Here is a 20,941-nt window from a genome sequence, read left to right on the forward strand (position 1 = left end):
TGGTTTACATGATACAAACAAATCATCATCCTACAGAATTGAAGTTACTGGTGACCAAAACGTTGAACAAAACTTCGTGTCAACTGAAAATACATACGAACAATAAATATACAATCTCAGCTGAAATTTTGAGGTTATATTCAAAGCTTTCCACTTTCGTTGGCCAGTAACTCGTTGCCAGCTGCTTCTACTATCTACTAAGTAAATTTTTCTGTCAAAACGACGTTTTTATTTTTTTTATTTAAGACTAACAGTAACAGGTCGTTATTGCCAACATTGATAATTAAATTTTCTCAGTACATCACATGCTTAAGTATCGAACTTAGATGTTATAGGTTGGTTAAAAATAGACAATGCAAAGGAATTGATATTTACTATAATAGAAAGTATAAGTATAAAAAAAAGTAAAAGGAATGTACTGATACAGTGAAGGAAACGATTATTTCGTTTTGTTGAACATTGTAATTTGTCATATTTCCATAATTTACTGCTCATTGCATCGATGCAGTCTCGTATATGATATTCCGATAACTAACGGCATTAATACAACAATTACGGTAGCTATCAATTATTGAATCTGATTGTTATCCTGTAGAACGTTATGTTAACGGTATTAGTCAATTAATGCATCTTCCAAATTATCTACGAAGTATAATATTGCATTAAACCTTATTATAATATGTATCAAACAACAAGTGATTTTCTAGCATATAAATCATCCCAGTAAATCGACCACGCGCCCAAAATGCAGATATTCCATACTGTATTCGTTCAAATTATTTTACTTATGTATAGGAAACAGCGGCATTCGTAAAACCAGCTTCCAAACACGCGGGCGTTTAAAAGTTTCCACGGCAACATCAACGACCTGGGAAACGTGGAGTCTATTCTTAATCTAACTTTTTCAGGATTGTTCTGGAAGGAGTAGGTGTATACCAAAACCAACAAGATTCTATATACGAGGATGGTATCCGAAATACCTGATCTAACAAAGAATACACAAAAGTTTTGGAAAAAATTATATTTATCATTCAACGTAATCTCCTTTTAGCTCCATAAACTTTTCCCACCGATGTTTTATAATAAGAATCGTCAAGCTGCCATTAACTGCCCGTATCAACCCTTCATGGTTGGAGACTCTTTGACCCCCTAGTCATTTTTTCAAGTCTGAACACAGAAAATAATACGAGGGTGCTAAATCTGGCGAATAGGGTGCATGAGCAGGTTGTGTGAGCTGGTGCATTGTCTTGGTGGAACAACACTTTCTTCTTAGCCAAATGTGGCCGTTTTCACTCGATTTCTTCGCTCAAAGTTTTCTACGTTGATACCAAAACAAGGTCTCAATCAAATAGTTCCTGAAGCTTGCGTGCGTTGTACAAAGGTCTACAGAAAGATTATTTAGAGGTAAGTTTTGCATAAGATATAAAAATATTATAACTAATGTAGAAATCTGTTCAATTTTACTAAATCTTTGAGCTTTTCTTCAGTTTAACGAAAAAGTAACATAAGCTTTTGGAAGAAGTTTCACCTCTGTAAGAAATTCATTATCTTATATAGAGAACTAAATATCTATAAGAAAACATTTTTGATGATGTTGCTGCTATGAAGAAAACACAATTGTAAATCATAATAATGGAATTGTGATCGAAAATGATGATTTAAGAATACAAATCCCAAATCTATTTGTAAATGAAGCAATCGTAAAGAATCTTGAGCCTGGGTATGTGGTTAATACGATATGTGGCTGAGTGGAGACACTTTGAATCAATTGAATGTGTGGCTCAGTTGAAAAGGTTTCAGCGTATAGTTGATTAGATGATACTATTTGTGGCTAAGTCGAGACACTTTGAATCAATTGAATGTGTCGCTAAGTTGAAAGGGTTTTAGCATATAGTTGATTAGATGATACGGTGTTTGTTTGAACGTTTGGTTGATTAGATGATTCTTGAATGTGTGGCTGAGTGGAAAAGGTTTCAGCGCATATATACCAAGACTTGCGAACGAATTGAATGATTGACCCGACTTCCTTACCATGCAATAAAACTGTGCAAACACGATCGACAACGATTTATCGAATAGATTTTGAACCATGCTCCTATAGCTTGCATCAACCAAAACATATGCGCCGATTTTTGTACATACGTTGGAAAAAACTACGCTAATAAATAATGCAGATCGTTTGCGCTGTTTTATCGTTGCCGTGTATACCACCATGAAGTACAGTTGGCATTGTTTAATATATTACTTTTCTTATTTTGATCTATCACTACATTTTTTTAATCAAATCAACTATTTCATTTAAAGTAGTTCCAGTGAAATTTGCATCACTTTTCTTGTCACAAATACTTCCTTAAACGTAACCCAGGCTACGACTACTTTTTGTCATGTCACTATATGTCATAATGGTAAGACAAGTACGTCGAAATAAAAAATTCTGTTTCACTAAACGCACATAACTAATTCTATAACTGTGAGCCACAGAAAAACGTCTTATACTGTCTCAGAAGTTCTAATAATAATAAGTTTGCTCTTCCCAAGTGTGAATTGCACAATTCATTTCTTCTACAAGATCCAAATGGCTACTACCAAAAAAATGTGATTGTGATGAACCAATAAAAAGCTTCCGCAAATTTGTCTATGTTGAATGCCTTCTTGGCTGCGTAATTCTTCATAATTAATTTGATGACCACAATCACTTTCACAAATGATTTTATATTGCTCCCTTCGTTTGCCCTCAACATATTTCCAACTTAACTCACATAGTATATCTATTATCTTTTGTTCTTACGTCCACTTGATACATTTTTCATATATTTTTTACATTCAACTTCATTGTTTTTTTTTTGTTTCTGAGTGAATCCGCTATCTCGCGACCCAATTTTGGTTCTAATTTTGAGGTAATCAAACGTTCCAAATCCTTTTCAATCTTGAAACAATGGATGTGTATTTTTATTAAAAAAGTTCGCTTTAGCGTCAATAATTAATTAAAATAAGCTCTATAATATGTAATATTAAACCTTTCATATTTAATACGTGATAGAGGGTGCGGCAGTCAAACCCACATTTTTGAAATGGTTGAGAAAAATAAAACAGATGCATATTTCAAAATTTAATTGTTATAATCTTATTATATATTGAAAACCATAGTCAAAACGTGGGTGGAATAAAGCAAAGTATTATAAAAATCACCGGTCAGACGGCGTACTTCCCGATTAATGTGTTTTTGTAGGAAATTTCTGAAATTGAGAATTCTCAGGATTCTCAATCCGATGCTTTCCTCAAGATCTTCAACTGTAGTGAGTCGTTTTTCATACACTTCACTTTTCAGAAATCTCCATAAGAAACAATCACATGATGTGAGATCGGGTGAACCGGGAAGCCAAGGAATCTCTCCGTTTCGAGATATCATAAGATTCGGGAATATCTTATTAACAATATACATGCTGAAGAAGTTGAAGAATGACCTTAACTTTTCCGAGTACTGCTCTGGGTTCACGGTAACAAACTGCCCCCTTTCATTTTCGAAAAAAAATGGGCTTTGATTCCCCATAAGAACATGGCATACCAAACTGTTAACATTGCTAAGTGGAGAGGTTGTTGATGAGGGTTTTGACTACTACAGTACTTGAAGCTCCTTATTTTCTTCAACTATGCCCAAAAACGCAGAATTGACAACTTGAGTTTTGTAAGGATGATGGTGCAAATCTGACCTCAAGATCTTTCGGACAGACCTGTGGGAAATTCCAAGAGCGGCAACCTACCGATTTCGAACGCATCTCATAACTCCCCTTCTTTTGCTCGTTATTTCATCGAAATTTTCGAAATATGTCACCCACAACTTTATTTTATTCACACTATGCACTGGCTGATTGTGATTAACTTCAAAATGAGTACGCAAATGACGGTGAGCTGCTACATAAGTACCGGTTTGGTAAAACGCTTTCACAGGAAACGCTAGGTGTCGTTTTCCATGGCGAATGAAATACTTGGAGTTGAGGAACATAACAATTACCTTGAAAATATGCCCTGCCACTTTCTTTCTACAATCGTTAGAGAAAATAAAATATCACCAACAGTAAAAGGGACCGAGCCGAGAAGTGAAAGTCGATTCACCACACCGTCTTCTTCAAAGCCTGAAGACCAAATAACGAACGACGTTGTTGTCAGTAGATTTATTTTTCGAATCCCCTGCTGGAATCCGTGCAGTTCCAGCGGATTGGTACAACGAAGATACAGGTAGCAGCCTTCATCATCGTTATCAAATTTCGAACAGCCAACTGCCTAGTCACAGCAGAGCCTACCACGAAGCAAGAGTAAAGTTAGGTCAGTGGTTGTGTATGAAAGGAGCAGCCGAAGACCGAACCCCAAGTGAGAGTCCGAGGTATGTTAGTAGTTGTTATATACAGACTTACTGTTATTAACTGTTGAACTTGTAAAATTCGTAAAAACTGTCATTTAGGGAGCTGTGTTTTCACGTTCTTTCACTTTTCAGGAATCTCCATAAGTAAAAATCACATGGTGTGAGATCGGGAAGCCAAGGAATCGTTCCATAATAATATACATGGTGTCACAGGCTTAGTGGTTTTGTCTTGTTGTGATAAGGTTTGATCATTCACTATGAAGTGGAAGAATGAAGAATGACCTTAACATTTCCCAGTATCACTCCGAGTTCACGGTAACTGACTGCCCCCTTTCATTTTCGAAAAAAATTGGGCCTATGATTCCCCATGAGAACATGGCACACCAAACTGTTGTGAACCAAATCAAACGTTGTGAACAACCTCCTCATTTTCTTGAACTATGCCCAAAAACGTTTCGCAGAATTGCCGGTGGGCAGCGAAGGTCAGTAAAGGTAGATCAGTGGTTGTGTATGAGAGGAGCAGCCAAAGACAGAACCACAAGTGAGAACCCGAGGTATATAGACTTACTGTTCGTGGAAACTGCCACTTAGGGAGATGAGTTTTCACTACCCAGTGGTGGTCAGGTTAACCTGACGTGTTAACGAAAACGCTTATCCAAGATCTAAGAATCGCAGCGCTTACCGTAGAGCTTCGAATCTCCGAGAGCTTTGCTAGCTCGTCCGCTTTTTGCTCGCACCTTCTTCCGTTTTAGACTCTTCGAAAGCTTCGTTAGGAACTCCATCGGTAAATTACCAGGTTACCAATCCAGGAAAGCAAGTGAAATCTGTTTATTTCAGCTTTTTGTAATCACTATCGTGACCTCTGCAGTGTTTTATTTCTTCACTGACGTTACCTGGAGCAAATGTAGTATATCATGATAAAAACTGGGACCAGAGGTAACCTGAACTTTGGTGTAAAACCGGAAAGTGGTCATGAAAAAACAATGAACAATGATAGCATACATTGAAGGTTTTTCATGTCATAATGTCAAAAATTAGTTACTGATCCGTTCGAGGTATTTTGGCTTGACGCTTCGTCAGGCGTTAATAACGAAGTAGACTGATAATATTTATATAGAATAAAATTGTTTGTAAAACTTTTTTGTTTGGATAGGAGATTAATTCATTAAACAGTATTTATATTTGTACTATGACTAGAATTATTGTATTTAGCAATATTATCAATAAATTTTCTATCGATTAAAATCTAAATTTAATTTATTTAAGTAACGTATTGAGAGGAAATAACGTTGAAAAAATACGTTTTTGAATGTTTAATAAGCGTATTACGATTTGTGTGGAAATAACCCAGATTTTTCTTCAATATACAGTTTGGGCAACAGAAAACATTCCACCCCAATATCGGCGATTAGATTTTATCTGAAATACGTCCATTTTTATTCTTAGGAGGACACATTTTTATGGTAGACATTTATCATTTGTCAACCCCTTCCCTTCTACTTATCGAACCCGTATTTGTGCTATATCATCAGTAAAACATTTAGATGGAGAATTCTATAATTATTGACAGAGATTTAATATTCATAGTTTGCTTATGTGTCATTTTTTCTGTAATATCTAAAGTAAAATGAAATATACTCCAAATAATTGGTAATTTATATAAAGACTGTTTGTTTAACGTCCTCGTTAGTTAATAAATTCAGGTATTTTCTAAATACTTTCAAATTGCAAATCGAGTTAATATCATTTTTAAATTTTTTAATATCGGAGTTTCATCCCTAAAAGGGTGCAAATCCCAAATCATTTCATCTTTCAGGGAACGAAAACTTTCTTCTTGTACCAATTTCCACACAAGATTCTCATCAGCAGAAAGCTCATCAACTCTGAGGTCCCCTACCCATTCCGTTTATTGCCACAGCTGTGGTGGGAAACGGTTGATCAAAGCTCTTGATAGTTGGACAATTGAAGTACCCGATTATAATGATGAGAAGTTGAAAACGTTTACGCTTAATGACGTATGGTATGTGTTATGTCGGACTGCGTTTCTGTTCTTGCTGCTCACGATCCGAATAGCAAGTTTGAATGAACTTCCACTAAATGTCAGTCAGTATCAATGGGCAGACGATCTTTAGAGGTACCCGTGACGCGGAACTCGTCATCGTGCCTCCTTTCACCATGTGCAGCCCGCAAAAGTCTACGATAGGGTGACTGAAGACATCGAAGAGTCTTTGCGTAAAGTATTAGCGAAAGCTCGTAACCTTTGCCATCGCGTTAAAGAGTTTCTCAGTGATGATTGTGGTGAATTTGACAACTAACGCCATTTGAACTCAGATTTGGTCATAAGTCGAGAAACAAACATTTTCGCATTGTGAATTCTGAATGCTACGTCCATCTTCGTGCACAAAAGAGGTACAAAATGGATGCGAAAACGATAGTTGAATACTTGGTTGGATATGACGGTGATAAACGCTATCGAATTTCTGTTCCTGATAAGAGAGAAGACGTTGTCTGACCTGATACCATGAAAATGACGAGCATAACCCTTTGGACTCAGAATCAGATGATTCTAGTGATTAGTTAAATGACGACTCAGACGCATTCACTGACCGTGATCTTTACTTCGGGAACCGCAGTGTTACATCGACAACAACATAAATAAAAGTTAGAACGTGGAAGATAAATTGACAAGAAAAACCACAACAGAAAGTACTAATATGACGGGTTAAAAAAATGTACTTGTGACTTTCAATAATCGTAGATATATCACAAGCAGTTCCGACTAAGGAAGACAGAATGACAACGATTTCTCTATCCTCCGAGGTTTCAGCTCGGTTCTGCGCATTCTCAAGCATGAGCAGTATAGATAAAGTGTCTCGAACAAGGAAGAAAACGTTTTTCCCACACCATCTGAAATGAATTTCGTGAAGATCGTTCAAAATCGGCTGTTATGCCACAAAACATCTGTCCTATGCGTAAACTGATATCGTCAGACTGTGTAAGTCTTTCATGACGAACCAAATCCAACAAAAGTTGGATTTGGCAAATGATCGCCTGTTTATTCTGAATAACTGGACATCTCGTCACTGTTCCATCAGAGCAGCGTAGAACGGTCAATTCTGAAAGGTACACCAACGACAGTGTACCAGAAATGTTTGAAAAAAATCTCAATCTATCAATAATCTCTCCATTATTCCCGCAGATAGGACGAGGACTGTTCCTGGTTTATGTAAATTATTTGGCAGTTCCATCGCTACATGGGAGGATAAGATTTTATGCAGATGATACGTTACTAACATACTTCTCACAAACAGCTGAAGAAACAAAAAGATGTATCGAGAGTGATATGCAAATAGTCTCAGATTAAACGGACATTAAATATACAGAAATCGCAATATAACATTATAGCAAATCCAAATACATCAATCCCACTAGCAAGAACTAAGCAGGTTAAATATCTGGGCCTTCTTATAGACTACAAACTTTCATGGGAAGCACATATAGACAGTATCTGCAGGAAGATAGCACCGGCAGTTGGAATGCTTGAGAGAACGTCCACTATTTTGTCTTCCAAACACTTACTAATATTATACTACCCATTTATCCGTTTCCAACTCTCTTACCTGACACTAGTGTGGGGGAATGCTGCTGCCACACATCTTCATCCATTAAAACTACCTAACAAGTCTTTGGTTTGCCTCATCTTCATCATACATCGGACTTATACCTTCCAAACGGAATTTTAAATGTGAAATATGTACACAAGCAGCCAACTTCATACACAGATATCAAAGGAGAGAGGTGGACTCCACAATCTCCTTTAATGTGGTTAGAGATATTCACCATCAGAGTGTCAGATCAACAGACCATCTACTACAACTATAATGAGCCAAAAGTCGATTGCATTTCAAGGACTAAGGTACTACAATCAGCTGCTAAGAGAGACTGGAACTCTTAATATGGTTTAAAGTGGAGCTTCGAAAGCTGATTCAGCAAAACTTTTAAAAGCTTGTCATAAGAGGTGTCCTCTACACTATTGTGTATATTAAAAATGCTTTAACCAACGTCTTATTTAATTTCGTTTTTAAGTCCCACATGGCACTATATGCTAACAAATTATGGATATTTTCGTTTTTGTTTCAATAATAAAGGATTATTATTATTAGATCAAAGATAAATTGCGATGTCAACACCTGAAGAAGCGTTTGATGCGTTCAAATCAAATGTTTTGGAGGTATCTCAATGCTTCTGCAATTGGTTCAAACGCACGCAAAAGTGAATTCGTTTTTTCATTTGTTTATTTCAAAACTTAAGTAGCAGCTCTCGTAATACGTCAAGTTGTCAACTTGACATATGTCAACTATTCTTCATTTTTATTACATTTTTAAGTTTATTGTTATATTTCAATTAAAAACCGTATACAGAGTTTGTAATGAAATATATACCTAATTATTCTCATAGTCCTACATTCAACGTTAAATTGCGCTCAACTTAACTCCGATTTGGGAATTTATTCGTTGTATGATATGAAACGACATATGATTTCAAATTTTACGAGCAATTCAACACACCAAATAACATAATTTTCTATTATTGTGCGGCTTCCATTCGCGGGGATTATTTACTACAATTCAGAATCCGGGAAATGATTATTTTGGCCAACGCAGCTCGATGTTGTCTTTAAAATCTCTCTTTCTCTCTTTTTTGATTTGTTTATTTGAGGCAAAGAAGAAATATGATCGAATTATTACGGGATGGTTGGAAGCATAAATTAGATTGTTCCGTTGGTTCGCACGGCCGTAGTTTGGTTCGAAGTAAATAAAACAACAAAAATATACTCACATGAAATTTAATATCTATATCGGAAAAATTACGACATTGGCCCAGAAGCCGTCCAGAAACTTTCACAAAACTCCGCTCATTCCGACCGAGGAGCGTGGCAAATCTTCGAGAAACGACGCAAAGTTTGAACCCCCAAAACTCTATCGTTGGCTACGCCCGTATTGGGTCGTATAAGGGTTTTTACTACCATGAAACCCATCCCATTCGAATCAATGAGAAATAATTGATGTGAACTTATTTAATCTGTATACAGTATAGTGCAAATGAAAGGAATAAATTCGGTATCTTTTTAAAAAGGTGAGGATACCTTTTTTATTTTTGTCTTCATCTACATGAGCGTGATAACCCCAACACTGAAATTTTCAAATGAAAATTAAGGTGTTGTTATACAATATTTTGAAAGATCTTTCCAATACCTATGCAGTCATATCAATATGTTTGAATTAATCGATGTTTGTATTTGTGAAAAATTGATGAACCCAACCTGCCTGGATTTGATTCATTCATTCATACTAAAAATAGAGATGTGAGAAAATTTCTCAAAGGCTTGGACATCAATAAAGCCACTGGCTACCATTGGTATTCCACCAATGGTATTGAAGAAAGCTGGACTAATAAGTCCTCAATGCGAGTTATTTCTTTACCATATAATAGAGGTCTATTCCCTGCAGATTGGAAACTTGCTCGAGGTTCAACCAGTACCAAAAAAGAGAAATAAAGATTGTTACCAACAGCTACCGTTTGATTGATTTATTCCCAACCATTGCCAAGGTCATGTAGAAAGTCGTTAACCAGCAAATCATGAGATATCTTAAGTCTACTAACATCATCAATACATCTTTCGTAAACAAAGATCAACCGGGGACCGCCTGGCCTATGTCACCAATGTAGGGAGTGAAACCATAGAGAAATATTGGAAATCCATAGCAATCGCACTGGACATATCGATGGCTTTTGATATTCCAATCTTCTGAAAAAATTAAGATTTGTGGTTCCCACTAATCGACTTGCTTAGTAGCTTTCTCAATGACCGATCCATCCAGGACATACCTCAGAAAGGTTTGAGGTCAAAACTGGGTTTTCCCAGCGATGCATCTTGTCACTTAACATCTTCCTCCTGCGGATCAACGATCTACTCAATAAAACTGCAAATCCGATCTATAGCTTCGCCGATAATAGCAGTCGTTCAAATCAGCCACCTCAATAAACTCGGTTAACAACCAAATCCATAGCCAGCATCAATACTGATCTTAAGTAATCAATCTGAATGAGTTCAATGCAGCAAAGATCCAGACTGTTGCTTTTACAAAGAATGTTGGTACTGCAACTCAGGATTTGGTCCAGTATGGATAAAAAATATCACCATCACCGAAAATTCACTTGGGTGATAAAATTGGAATCAATATGTCTTTAAGATCTTTTAAGATCAAAAAGCTATATACAGCTTCTAATCCTCTACACAGCCTAGATTAGTCTGTATTTGGATCAATGCTCGGACATTTTGTAGCTCGGCTCAATACAGAAGAGAGCAATTCGACCAGAAACTTGGGACAGCTTAGAACATAGTATAAAGGTCGCTGACCTGAGTCTGTTTTACCGATACTACCACGCAGACACTCTTCCGAGCAGTGTAACAAAATACTACCTAGAGCATTTTTTGCAAGTCTTACTCGACATGTAGACGTGACTCAGGAATACCGAGTTCGCCTGCAGACACCCAACTTCAATTTATCCTTCGGAGAGGTGATAGCTTGTGAAATCTGCTACCAAGGCACGTCTTTTCCGAAAACTACAACCTACAGAAGTCTAAGATAAATCGTTTACCCTCTCGTGTTTGCTTTTTTTTCATAAAAAAAAAACTTTTAGAACGTAGCTGATATAAGAGTATGACTATAAATATAACATTTTTGATCACTTTCGTATAGTTCGGGATCTCCAAAATATTTAGCATTTTTTTAAAATATTTTTTTCATTTTATTTTATTCATAATTTAGAGTTTTTCTAAATTTTTAAATGAAACACCCTGTAACTTAACAAGGAACCATATTTTCTTTCAAATAAAACATGAATATTACAAATTTTGTTTTTTCCAATTGAAATTCTCCACGATGTACTAATTTGTAACACCCTATTATACTTTTTTGGGGTGAAAACGTTATATCACGAAAAAAATCACCTTATTTGTTATAATTTGTAAAAACAATTGAAAAATCGACCCATTCCAAGAATGTGTATATTCTTTTTTATTTAGATGCACTGTATATATAATTATATACACAATATCCGATAAATAATGAAATAGATATTTTTGGGACAACCGGTATTAAAAAAAAATAGAACCGCTCGGTGGACAGTGTGTTTGTCGATTGGTATTAAGTCGAAAATTATGATTATCATAGTAGATAAAAAATTTGACAAATGTCATCCTTTAAATACAGGTGACTCCCGAGTATAATTTAAAAAAAAAATTTGAAATCTAAACAAACCAAAAGTTTGTATAGATTTTTATTTAGTTACTAATGACGTTTATAAATGAACCAGTAGGTGGTTTATTCAAAGTGAAAAAAGTTTCCAACAAATTTTAATAAACCCCTTTGTGGAAAAAACATTCGTAATGAAATAAACTTGAAAGATGTCAGTATTCGTTGGTAACGCATATTTCATTCGATAATTCATCACAGTATTCCACTGATAGGGAGGAAAATTTCCAGTTTTCCGGTTCCCCTAATTACTAGTACATTCAAATTCCATTGGTTTTCCGGAAAGACATTAATTTCTGTCATCCCAAGACAAGTCCGTATCAAATCACAACACACAGAAACCCCTCTAGTGAAAACGGCAACGAAATATATCAAAATGAATTAAAATAGAATTTGAGACGGTTAATATAATATATATAAAGCGGAAAGCCTATTAAATTTTCGAAAGTAATTTCGTTAGATTCGAGTACGTACAAACAATATATTTGAAATTAAATTTTACAAATTTTAGGTTACTGTAAAATAAATACATACATTTTCAAGTCTTTCATTCCCAAAAATTTTTATTTCCGAATCAATTTTTGAACTATTTATACTGATGACATGATCTCACAAAAGTACTCAACCCTACCTTTATAAACTTTTATTCTAATATAAAAACCAATATAAGTTCAGCTATTTCTTATAACGAGTGATTTTTTTGCTGGTATCTTTTTGGCAACACTGTTTTTGACAGATGACGCGTGAATCGTGTCTTGTGTCATAGTCAAACTTGATCAAGTTGATCTATAATTTAATCATGAATCGACTTACGAACGAACAACGCTTGCAAATTATCGAATTTATGGGCAGTTTTGTCAACCTATCGAGAGAACTATTCGGAAGTTTGTGACTAAATGTCGAACCCAGTTTACACTATTGGACGTTCGTAGCAATTGGGCCTCTACATGGAAAATTTTGCGAAAGTATTTGGGTGTAAAACCTTATAAGATACGACTGGTGCAAGAATTGAACCCACATGATCTCCCATCAACATCTAACATTGGTGAATGAGCGCTGGAAAAGTTGGAGGGAGATCCACTTTTTTATCTAAAAGTTGTATTCAGCGACGAAGCTCATTTCTGGGTGAATGGATACGTCAACAAGCAAAATTGCCGCATCTGCAGTGAATACCAGCCAGAAGCTTTGCAAAAGCTACCAATGCATCCTGAAAAAGTCACTGTTTGGTGTTGATTATGGGCCGGTGGCATCATCTTCAAAAGTGACGATGGCCGAAACGTTATTGTTAATGGCGAGCGCTACCGTCTAATGATTGATAATTTTTCTTGCCAAAAATAGAAGAATTGGACTTACCTAGTATGTGGTTTCAACAATAGCCTTCGGTGAACAGTTCATCTAACGTTTGGGGCTCGTCAATTTACCGCCTAGATCGTGTGATCTAACGGCTTTGGACTATTTCTTGTGGGTCCATGTTAAGTCTAATGTTTACAAGAATAAACCAGCACTGGAAGCCAATATTGAATCATTTATTCGTGAAATATCGGCCGATATGTTGGAGAGAGTGTGCCAAAATTGGATCTTGCGCATGGGATATCTAAAGCGGAGCCGCGTCCAACATTTGCATGAAATCATCTTCAAACATCAAATTATACTGATCGTTCTATCGATTCCAATAAAGATTTTATCAATTTTATCAAATTTTTTGCTTTTTTTTTAAAAATTCAAATTCTACACCTCTTAAAAAATCACTGATTAAATCCAAATCAGATTTGGAATCAGAACTGTTGCAATCAATATTCACAATGAGTGGTTCCTTCATTTCATTAGTAATATTATCCAACTTCCACATTTTCTCTTCTTCTTTAATCGTGTGATTAACTGCCTATTCCCAGACTTCACGTTATTCGCAGCCCCCAAAAACAACAACAACAAACAAGAAAAACTAGCGTCGTCTGCAAATAGATAAATTTGACCACCGATGTCTAGAGAGGTGATATCGTTTATAAACAGAAGAAACAAAATAGGGCCTAGTACTGAGCCTTGGGGCACTCCACATTCGATTGGTTTGCAAGAAGACATCGTTATATCAACCTTTAAAAGCTGACTTTTGTTGGTAAGGAATGACTTAAACCATGCGAGAGATGTTCCCCTGAAGACGTTAGAAAAATCACAAAAAGTTGTTGCAGTGGAGTGATGGCTGTTTAGGCTAGAGTAGACATTATTTACAAGGGAAAACCCAAATTGATGGTTAGTAAGTATTTAATATTTAAACAGAATGATACTAGCCTCTTTTTGACCAATCTTCCTATGATTTCAGATAACGTGGGAAGGAGTGCAATTGGGCGATAATTCAAAGCTTGATGTATAAATCACCACACGTTAAGAAAACCAGTTTAAATAAAATAGAAAGAAGAAAACATAACAGTATATATTCTTACTTGGAGAACTATAAATATCAAAGAGTTTCGACTACAAATCTGGCTACAGGCTAAAAAAACATGTAGAAGCGCACCTTAAACTGGAAGGTAAAAAATTCTTCACCGCAGATGACGAAGTCGCCGTCTTCAACAACAGCCTATAAACTGTTTTACTCCAGCTAACAACTTGAATTTCCTAAAGGATTTTGCCAATGAAGATCTAACTCTTTACCCAACATATGACGCGGAGCTCCCACAGAATTACCAACCCAAATGAGAACATAACACTTCAAGCCCCCTTCTCTATAGAGATAATTCAATCGGCTCTCTAAGCTGGGAGAAATTCTATTCCCGGATGGAACGGAATCTCTATACAGGGATTAAAAAGCTGGTCTGAGATAACTTTTCCTCAGCTCTGCGGCGAACTCTTCTAAGTCTGAATATTATCGCCCCTTATCGCCCATAGGGCACATAGAGGTGTTTGAAAAAAGACTGTTCCCAACAGCTACTGTTCAATTTATTTATTCCCACTCGAGTGGCGACACAACAAGCAGGTGTCTGCCCTCCCTTTCTTTATTTACCATCTGAGTCAAGTTCATTTTATCGGTTAGTTGCCAGAAGTCTGCAGACCTGTATTGTTTTACATACATATTTCGAGTAGTGTTATCGTTTTAAAAATTTACGGTGGTGGAAGTGATTGTTACTTTACAAGAGAAAGGTTGTAAGTGTATTAATGGCTGTAAATACGAAGAGAAAACGTATTGTGTGTTTTACAAAGACTGGACAAAGGTGAGTCAGTTGCTAAATTAGCCTCTGAAAGGGGTGTTGGTGTAACAACCATTAAAGACTGGAAAAAAACCGAAAAAAACTTGAAGCTTTGTCAATAACGGTAGAAAATGAGCATGCGATAAAAACTAGAAAACTAGTAAAGGAATTCCACTTTTAGGACCCATCGTAAAAGAAAAAGCAATTCAGTTGCACAAAACATTTGGCTGTGAAGAAACTGAGTTTACAGCAAGTGAAGGTTGGCTTTGGCGATGGAAAAATCGTCACGGCGTTAGACAAGTTGTTATTTCGGGAGAAAAACTTTCAGCCGATGATGATGCTGCTAAAAAGTTCGTTGAAAAGTTCGAGAAATTTGTGTCTGCTTGTAGCAGAACAACTCTTCAATATTGATGAGTCAGGACTAAATTATAAAATGCTCCCACAAAAACTCTTGCTTCAGTGAATGAAACTGTATAAGAAACAAAACTGAAAAAAGGCTGACCTTTGCCACATGTAGTAATGCCAGCGGTGATCTCAAAATGCGGTGGCTTGTTGTCGGCAAGTCTAAAAAGCCTAGGGCTTTTAAAAACATTAACATATCAGCTTTTACAGTTTATTATCAAGCTCGAAAATCCGCTTGGATGGATTGTAGTTTGTTTCAAACATGGTTTTTTGACAAATTTGTACCGGCTATGGAAAAGTATTTGAAGTTAAAAAATCTGCCAATTCATGTCGTTTTGTTGTTGAACAATGCCCCAAGTCACCCATCTGAATTTGAACTTCAACATGGTGATATTAAAGCTATGTTTTTGTCCCCCCATGTGACTCCATTGGTACCACCTATGGACCAGGGTGTTATCGATTCTTTCAAAAGAATCTACAGGAGAAAATATGTCAGTGCTCTGTTAGAGAAAACAGAAGGGGGTTGTGATCTTTTTGAAGCAATCAAAAGCCTAAACATTAAAGTTGCAATTTACTTAGCTGCTCAAGATTGGGAAGAAGTCAAGAAAATCACTCTACAAAAATCATGGAAGAAGGTTTATCCCGGCCTATCCATGACACCAGAAACTCCAGACATTCCCGAGTCAGACACGGTGCAATTAGTCCGTGATCTGAAATCCATTCTTCTGACGTAGACGAATAGCTAGCTGATGTGGACGTTACCAGCCTTACAAATGAAGATATTGATGATGAGCAGTTCATTGACCCCATCCTGCAACAAGCTTCTGCTGAAGAAGAGTCTGCTGAAGAAGAAAAAGAGAAAGGCGAAAAGATCAGACACTCTGCAGCAAAGGATGCCTTCGAGAGTGCCCTAAAGTACTTGGAGCAACAAACCACAGCTACAGCCATGATGTGTGCAAAGAAGTGACGTGATGCTGCGTCCAAATCAAAGTTTAAGGAATTAAAACAAAAAAACATTTCTGATTTTTTAAAGTAGTTTTATCAAAATTTTAACATGTTTCATTGTTTACTTACACACGTTTTTATTCTTGCATCCTTGTTTGTTTTAGTACACTGTATAGTCCTTTGGTTGTACATACATAGTATTTTTTATTTAATACATACATCGTACAAATGGCTTAATTCATTATCCGACCTTTTTAGCGTTCCGACCCTCATCTGGTCCCTTTGGTGACGGATAATCGAGGTGCTACTGTATATTAGTTCTTATCTTATACAATAATAATTATAAAATTAGATAAATATATTTATGGTCCATTATAATCACATAATTGTAACAATAATTAAATAATAAATAATTGAAGACGATAACTTAATGGGGTTAAAGTTGACAATCTATAAAACTGATAAAAATATGAAATACAGACAATTTGTAGTAATGATAAACTAAATGAGGTTTTGATATTATTCTTATTTTGATATTCATTTTGTAGGTATTGATTAATATAATTTCGTAAATTTTCAAGATCAAGTCATATTTTGATAAAGAATGAAATAAGTCAAATTTATAACTGTCATTTTAAGTTGATTTTTCATCAAAAGATACAAAAATCATTACAAAAATTGTATAGTGTATTTAAATCAAGATACCTCCGAAATTAAACTAACGGAAGAGGAACAAACGATATTTTATGATGCGGAGGTCCAAGCAAATTGAACACTACGTTAATAGTAAGTTACAAACACCGCAGGGATATAAAAGAAGTCTTTAATAACAATTCAACTGTGACATTCCGATTGACGCAAAGAGAAGAAAAAAAAGGAAATTCCGGTATTCACTCCGAAAACGTTTCAGATTGAAATTTATTAAAAAAAAATATATGTTTTGTCGAAGCTGGTGCTTTGCAGATAACAATCCTCTTTGTGGAAAATTTTATCTTTTGATCTTTGTCAATAGATCGTAGACATTGTACAGCACTATTTCGAAACGATATCCGTATATTTCATTCCGACTTACGTCAATAAAACAATAATTAGACAATTGAAGAAAAATACGATACAATTCTAATAATACGAGGGTTGTTCTTTTTTTAACCTCCGATCGCACAGTATGATGGCCAGGAATGCAGCAAATGATTGGTTTGCGTGGTAGACAACCGCGCATCTTCTCCACTCAAACGCCCGCGATTCCAACAGGTCATTTCCCATTGAGTTGCAGTCACATAAACATTGCGGTCGCAATTGATTCCCGTCAAATGTCACTAGCGAGCTGTTAGTCATTTCTAGCAGACAGAAAGGAATAATTCAGTGTAAATTCATTAAAAAATGAGTCAACTGTATGGTAAATGGTGTCGAAAATTTAAAGATGGCCGAACTGACGTTCTTAATGAATGGGATCAAGGATGCAAGTCTGTTGACCAAGCGGTTAAGGAAACTCGATGCAATTTCCGGTCTGTCCTGTATTATATCGATACTAAACAGCTGCGCTACAGAAAAAATTGCGTCAATTTGCAATACTAATAAAGAAGATTTTTCGAAATCAGGTAATGAGACGTAGATTTTGTATAACACGGCCGAAATGAAACAACAATTGAATCACACAAATTCTCCAACGGGGCCCACAAAATTCAAAAGAACTGCCAACGACCCCTTCAGCAGTTTCAACAGGACATTTTCGAATATCCATTATACAGTCCCGACCTAAATGAGAGTGATTTTCTTCTTTTTCCTGAACTGAAGGAGTGGCTTGGAGGGCGGCACTTTCAAACTGACGTGGAATTCCAAAAAAGTCACAACTCCCAATCATTGGCGGCTGCATTTTCACTTACTGGCTACAGTAAAATTGTTTACCGAGAAATGAGGGCGAATTTTTTTTAAATTTCACAATTCACAAAAAAATTAGAAGAGAATCGACGAAACACTTATTAGGTATGAAATTTTTTTAAAGTAATAAATTATTATTGATATTCACAAGTTTTATACATTCATCTGTTTTTATCACGGTTATATTTTTAAATCAAACCCTACGGGAGTTGCTATTTTAGTTTTGAGATATGGCAACATGTGAATATACCAAATCTGACACTTCCATCATAAAGTTTTGACGTGTTGTGATGTGATGTCTTTCGACGTGGATTAAACTAACAGAAATGTGCCGATAAACTCGCTTCGACTTTTGGTGATTAAGCAACATCTCGAGAGACTGTGTTTCGCTGGTTTTCCGAATTCAATTGTGGTCGCACATCGCTACAGGATGAATCTTGTGGAAGTCGTCAAAAATCGGCTGTTGTGTTTGAAAACATCGATACTGTGCGTAAAATGATATCGCAAGATCTTCATTTGACATTCCATGAAATCACGCTCACCAAAAGCTCGTGTGGATCGGTGCAAGAAATGCAATACCGGTATACCAAAAACCGGTGGAATTCCTCATTTACTTAGAATCGAATGTTCAACGTAGCTAAAAGCTGTCAGTTCGGGGCGAAGTGTTTTTTTAGCATGCAGTAGCGGGAATACAAAAAAACTATTTTATTCACAAGTTTCCATTAAAAACCTCCTGAAATGAAATTAAAAAAATATATTTTATAATGAGTGTCCCAAAAATTTATAATTTTTTTTGTCATATGAATTTGAAAATCTACTATCGGTACACAAAAATCCACCCATTGACTTTTATTCAAAATTATATTCATCGAAATAGCTTTACTTCAGCAACAGCTCGCTAGTTTAGAAAATTCCATTATCAATAACGATTGGCTGAAATCTAGACCGATCATGTCAAAGATACGGCTCGCGGGCCGTATCAATAAGGCCCGCGATCGCAATGGGTCAGTCACAGAAAGAAGAATAATGTTTTTTAGAGCTTTTAGACTCCATTCGAGTCCTCGGATGTTTTAAATATTCGTAGTTTCAAATCTACGGATGTTTATAAGTAATTTCAAGGGCAGAGCCCGTGCCTAGACAAGCGAGAGAGAAAGACAGTATCGCCATCTCTTAGCAACAAGCAGAAATATCCTATTATTGGATAGAATCTTCCACGCTCTTCAAGTCTAGACATATAAAACGAGTGCGTAGGCGCGAGGTGAGTCAGTTGAATCGAGAAATCGAAGCGAAACGGTTGGAGAAGGATTTTAATTGTACTGCGAAGTAATGATTGTGAAGGTATTGTGCATTTGTTTGTGTCGAGTTCCATAATTGTTATGATTTTGCATAATTTCACAAAATTGTAAAGTTGATAGTGAGTGCAGAGTTTTTAAGACTAAATGGAAAATTGCATATTTTTTTATAGAATGGAAAGTAAACCACCGTGTTTGATTTGTAATCGAACAGTCGTTGTTTGTAAAGAGTTTAATTTGAAGAGACGGTATACTACGAATCGTAAGTCAAAATTCGATTGTCATCTTTAAAATTTAAACTTCAAGGTCAACAATCGATGTTTACTAAAGCTAATACAGAGAGCGAAGATGCCCTGAAATCAAGTTTTATAAGAAATCGCGAAAAAAAATTAGGTTCTGCAACTGAAGGAGAAAATTTACCTACTTTTCACGGACTGATACTGTTAACAGTGTTAACTAAAGAACTATTAAAGCGCGTTCCATTGGCAGGTACTACAACAGCAAATGATATTTATTCTGCAATTAATCATTTGATAGCAGAATATAAACTCGGCTGGAATATACTTAGCAGCATAACCACGGATCGCGCTCCTGCCATGGCTGGAGCGACTAAATTAAACAAGCCAGAATTGACTCAAGAGCTGAACAATCTGCTTTAAAAGAGTTTCAAGAGGAAGAGGAAAAAATACTCTATGGACCATGCATCGCCGATTGAGGGTAAGTTGAGATTTTCATAGTTTTTCAAACTTTCCTCCATCGTATTTCAAAAACGGCTTGACCAAATGACTTGAAATTTATAGGACACATTCAACAAATGTAATCGCAACTATTATCAATGGAAAATTTCCAATATTTCGATTTTTTATAGCAAAAAACAAAATAAACGCAAAATTCGCTACTTTTATTTCAAATGTCTATCAAATTTTTGTATATTCATTTGATAACAGTCCATTCCGTGCATTTAGGCTTACAGATTACAACAATGTTTTTTCTTTGTTTCAGATAAGCCAATCTGCCGGAATCGGGAGGAAGTGCGAGCTAATTTTTTTTCGGCGGGGGTGTTCAGAAAGCTGTAACTAATTTTTAAATTAAAATTTATATTTATACTCTTAAAATATATATTTTAATACATGATAATAAACTTGAAGCTCTATCTGTTTACTGGTCGTAAAAAAAATCCTAAAAAACAGGCCGTCATATGGGATGACCTCCTTAAACCAGAAAACATCAGGGAATTTTTTGGGATTTCACCGTATAATTCATCAGGAATCATTGGCATCCCAACATTTAAAAATGGACCAATTTATAAAACCTATAATTAAAATTGTAAATTTTATAATCTAAATCACCGACAGTTCAGGAATTTTTTATAAGATTTGGACGAAAAGTTTTCTGATGTCCCACATTTCAAGTTTGTTGGCGAAGTCAAGGAGTAGTTTTAGGAAGATTTCATGTTAGAAAAAGGCAAAACAATTAATTATGACAATGACTTATGGATTGATTGTGCCTTTTTGGTAGATATGATTAAACACTTGACTTGATCTGAATATAAAGTTACAGGAT

The 20,941-nt window shown here is 35.8% G+C and overlaps 2 protein-coding genes across 3 annotated transcripts in view; one reads left to right on the top strand and one right to left on the bottom strand.

The window, feature by feature from the left end:
* Nucleotides 1-20,941, bottom strand: part of LOC130892208 (hemicentin-2-like) — a 250,325-nt gene that overhangs the window by 218,062 nt on the left and 11,322 nt on the right. The window lies entirely within an intron of this gene.
* LOC130893027 (jerky protein homolog-like) lies at nt 15,401-16,230 on the top strand. Its single transcript, XM_057798791.1, has 2 exons — nt 15,401-15,955; nt 16,006-16,230. Exons 1-2 carry the CDS (start codon nt 15,401-15,403, stop codon nt 16,228-16,230), a joined length of 780 nt encoding a protein of 259 aa, XP_057654774.1.

This window comes from Diorhabda carinulata, chromosome 4, assembly GCF_026250575.1.
Source record: "Diorhabda carinulata isolate Delta chromosome 4, icDioCari1.1, whole genome shotgun sequence".
NCBI lineage: Eukaryota > Metazoa > Arthropoda > Insecta > Coleoptera > Chrysomelidae > Diorhabda > Diorhabda carinulata.

What these genes read in the sequence shown, in the direction of transcription:
- LOC130893027 (XM_057798791.1), top strand. Translation starts at nt 15,401, where the DNA reads ATGCGGTGGCTTGTTGTCGGCAAGTCTAAAAAGCCTAGGGCTTTTAAA. An exon ending in ACATTCCCGAGTCAGACACG is followed by an intron (nt 15,956 to 16,005) that starts GTGCAATTAGTC and finishes GTAGACGAATAG; the next exon opens with CTAGCTGATGTGGACGTTAC.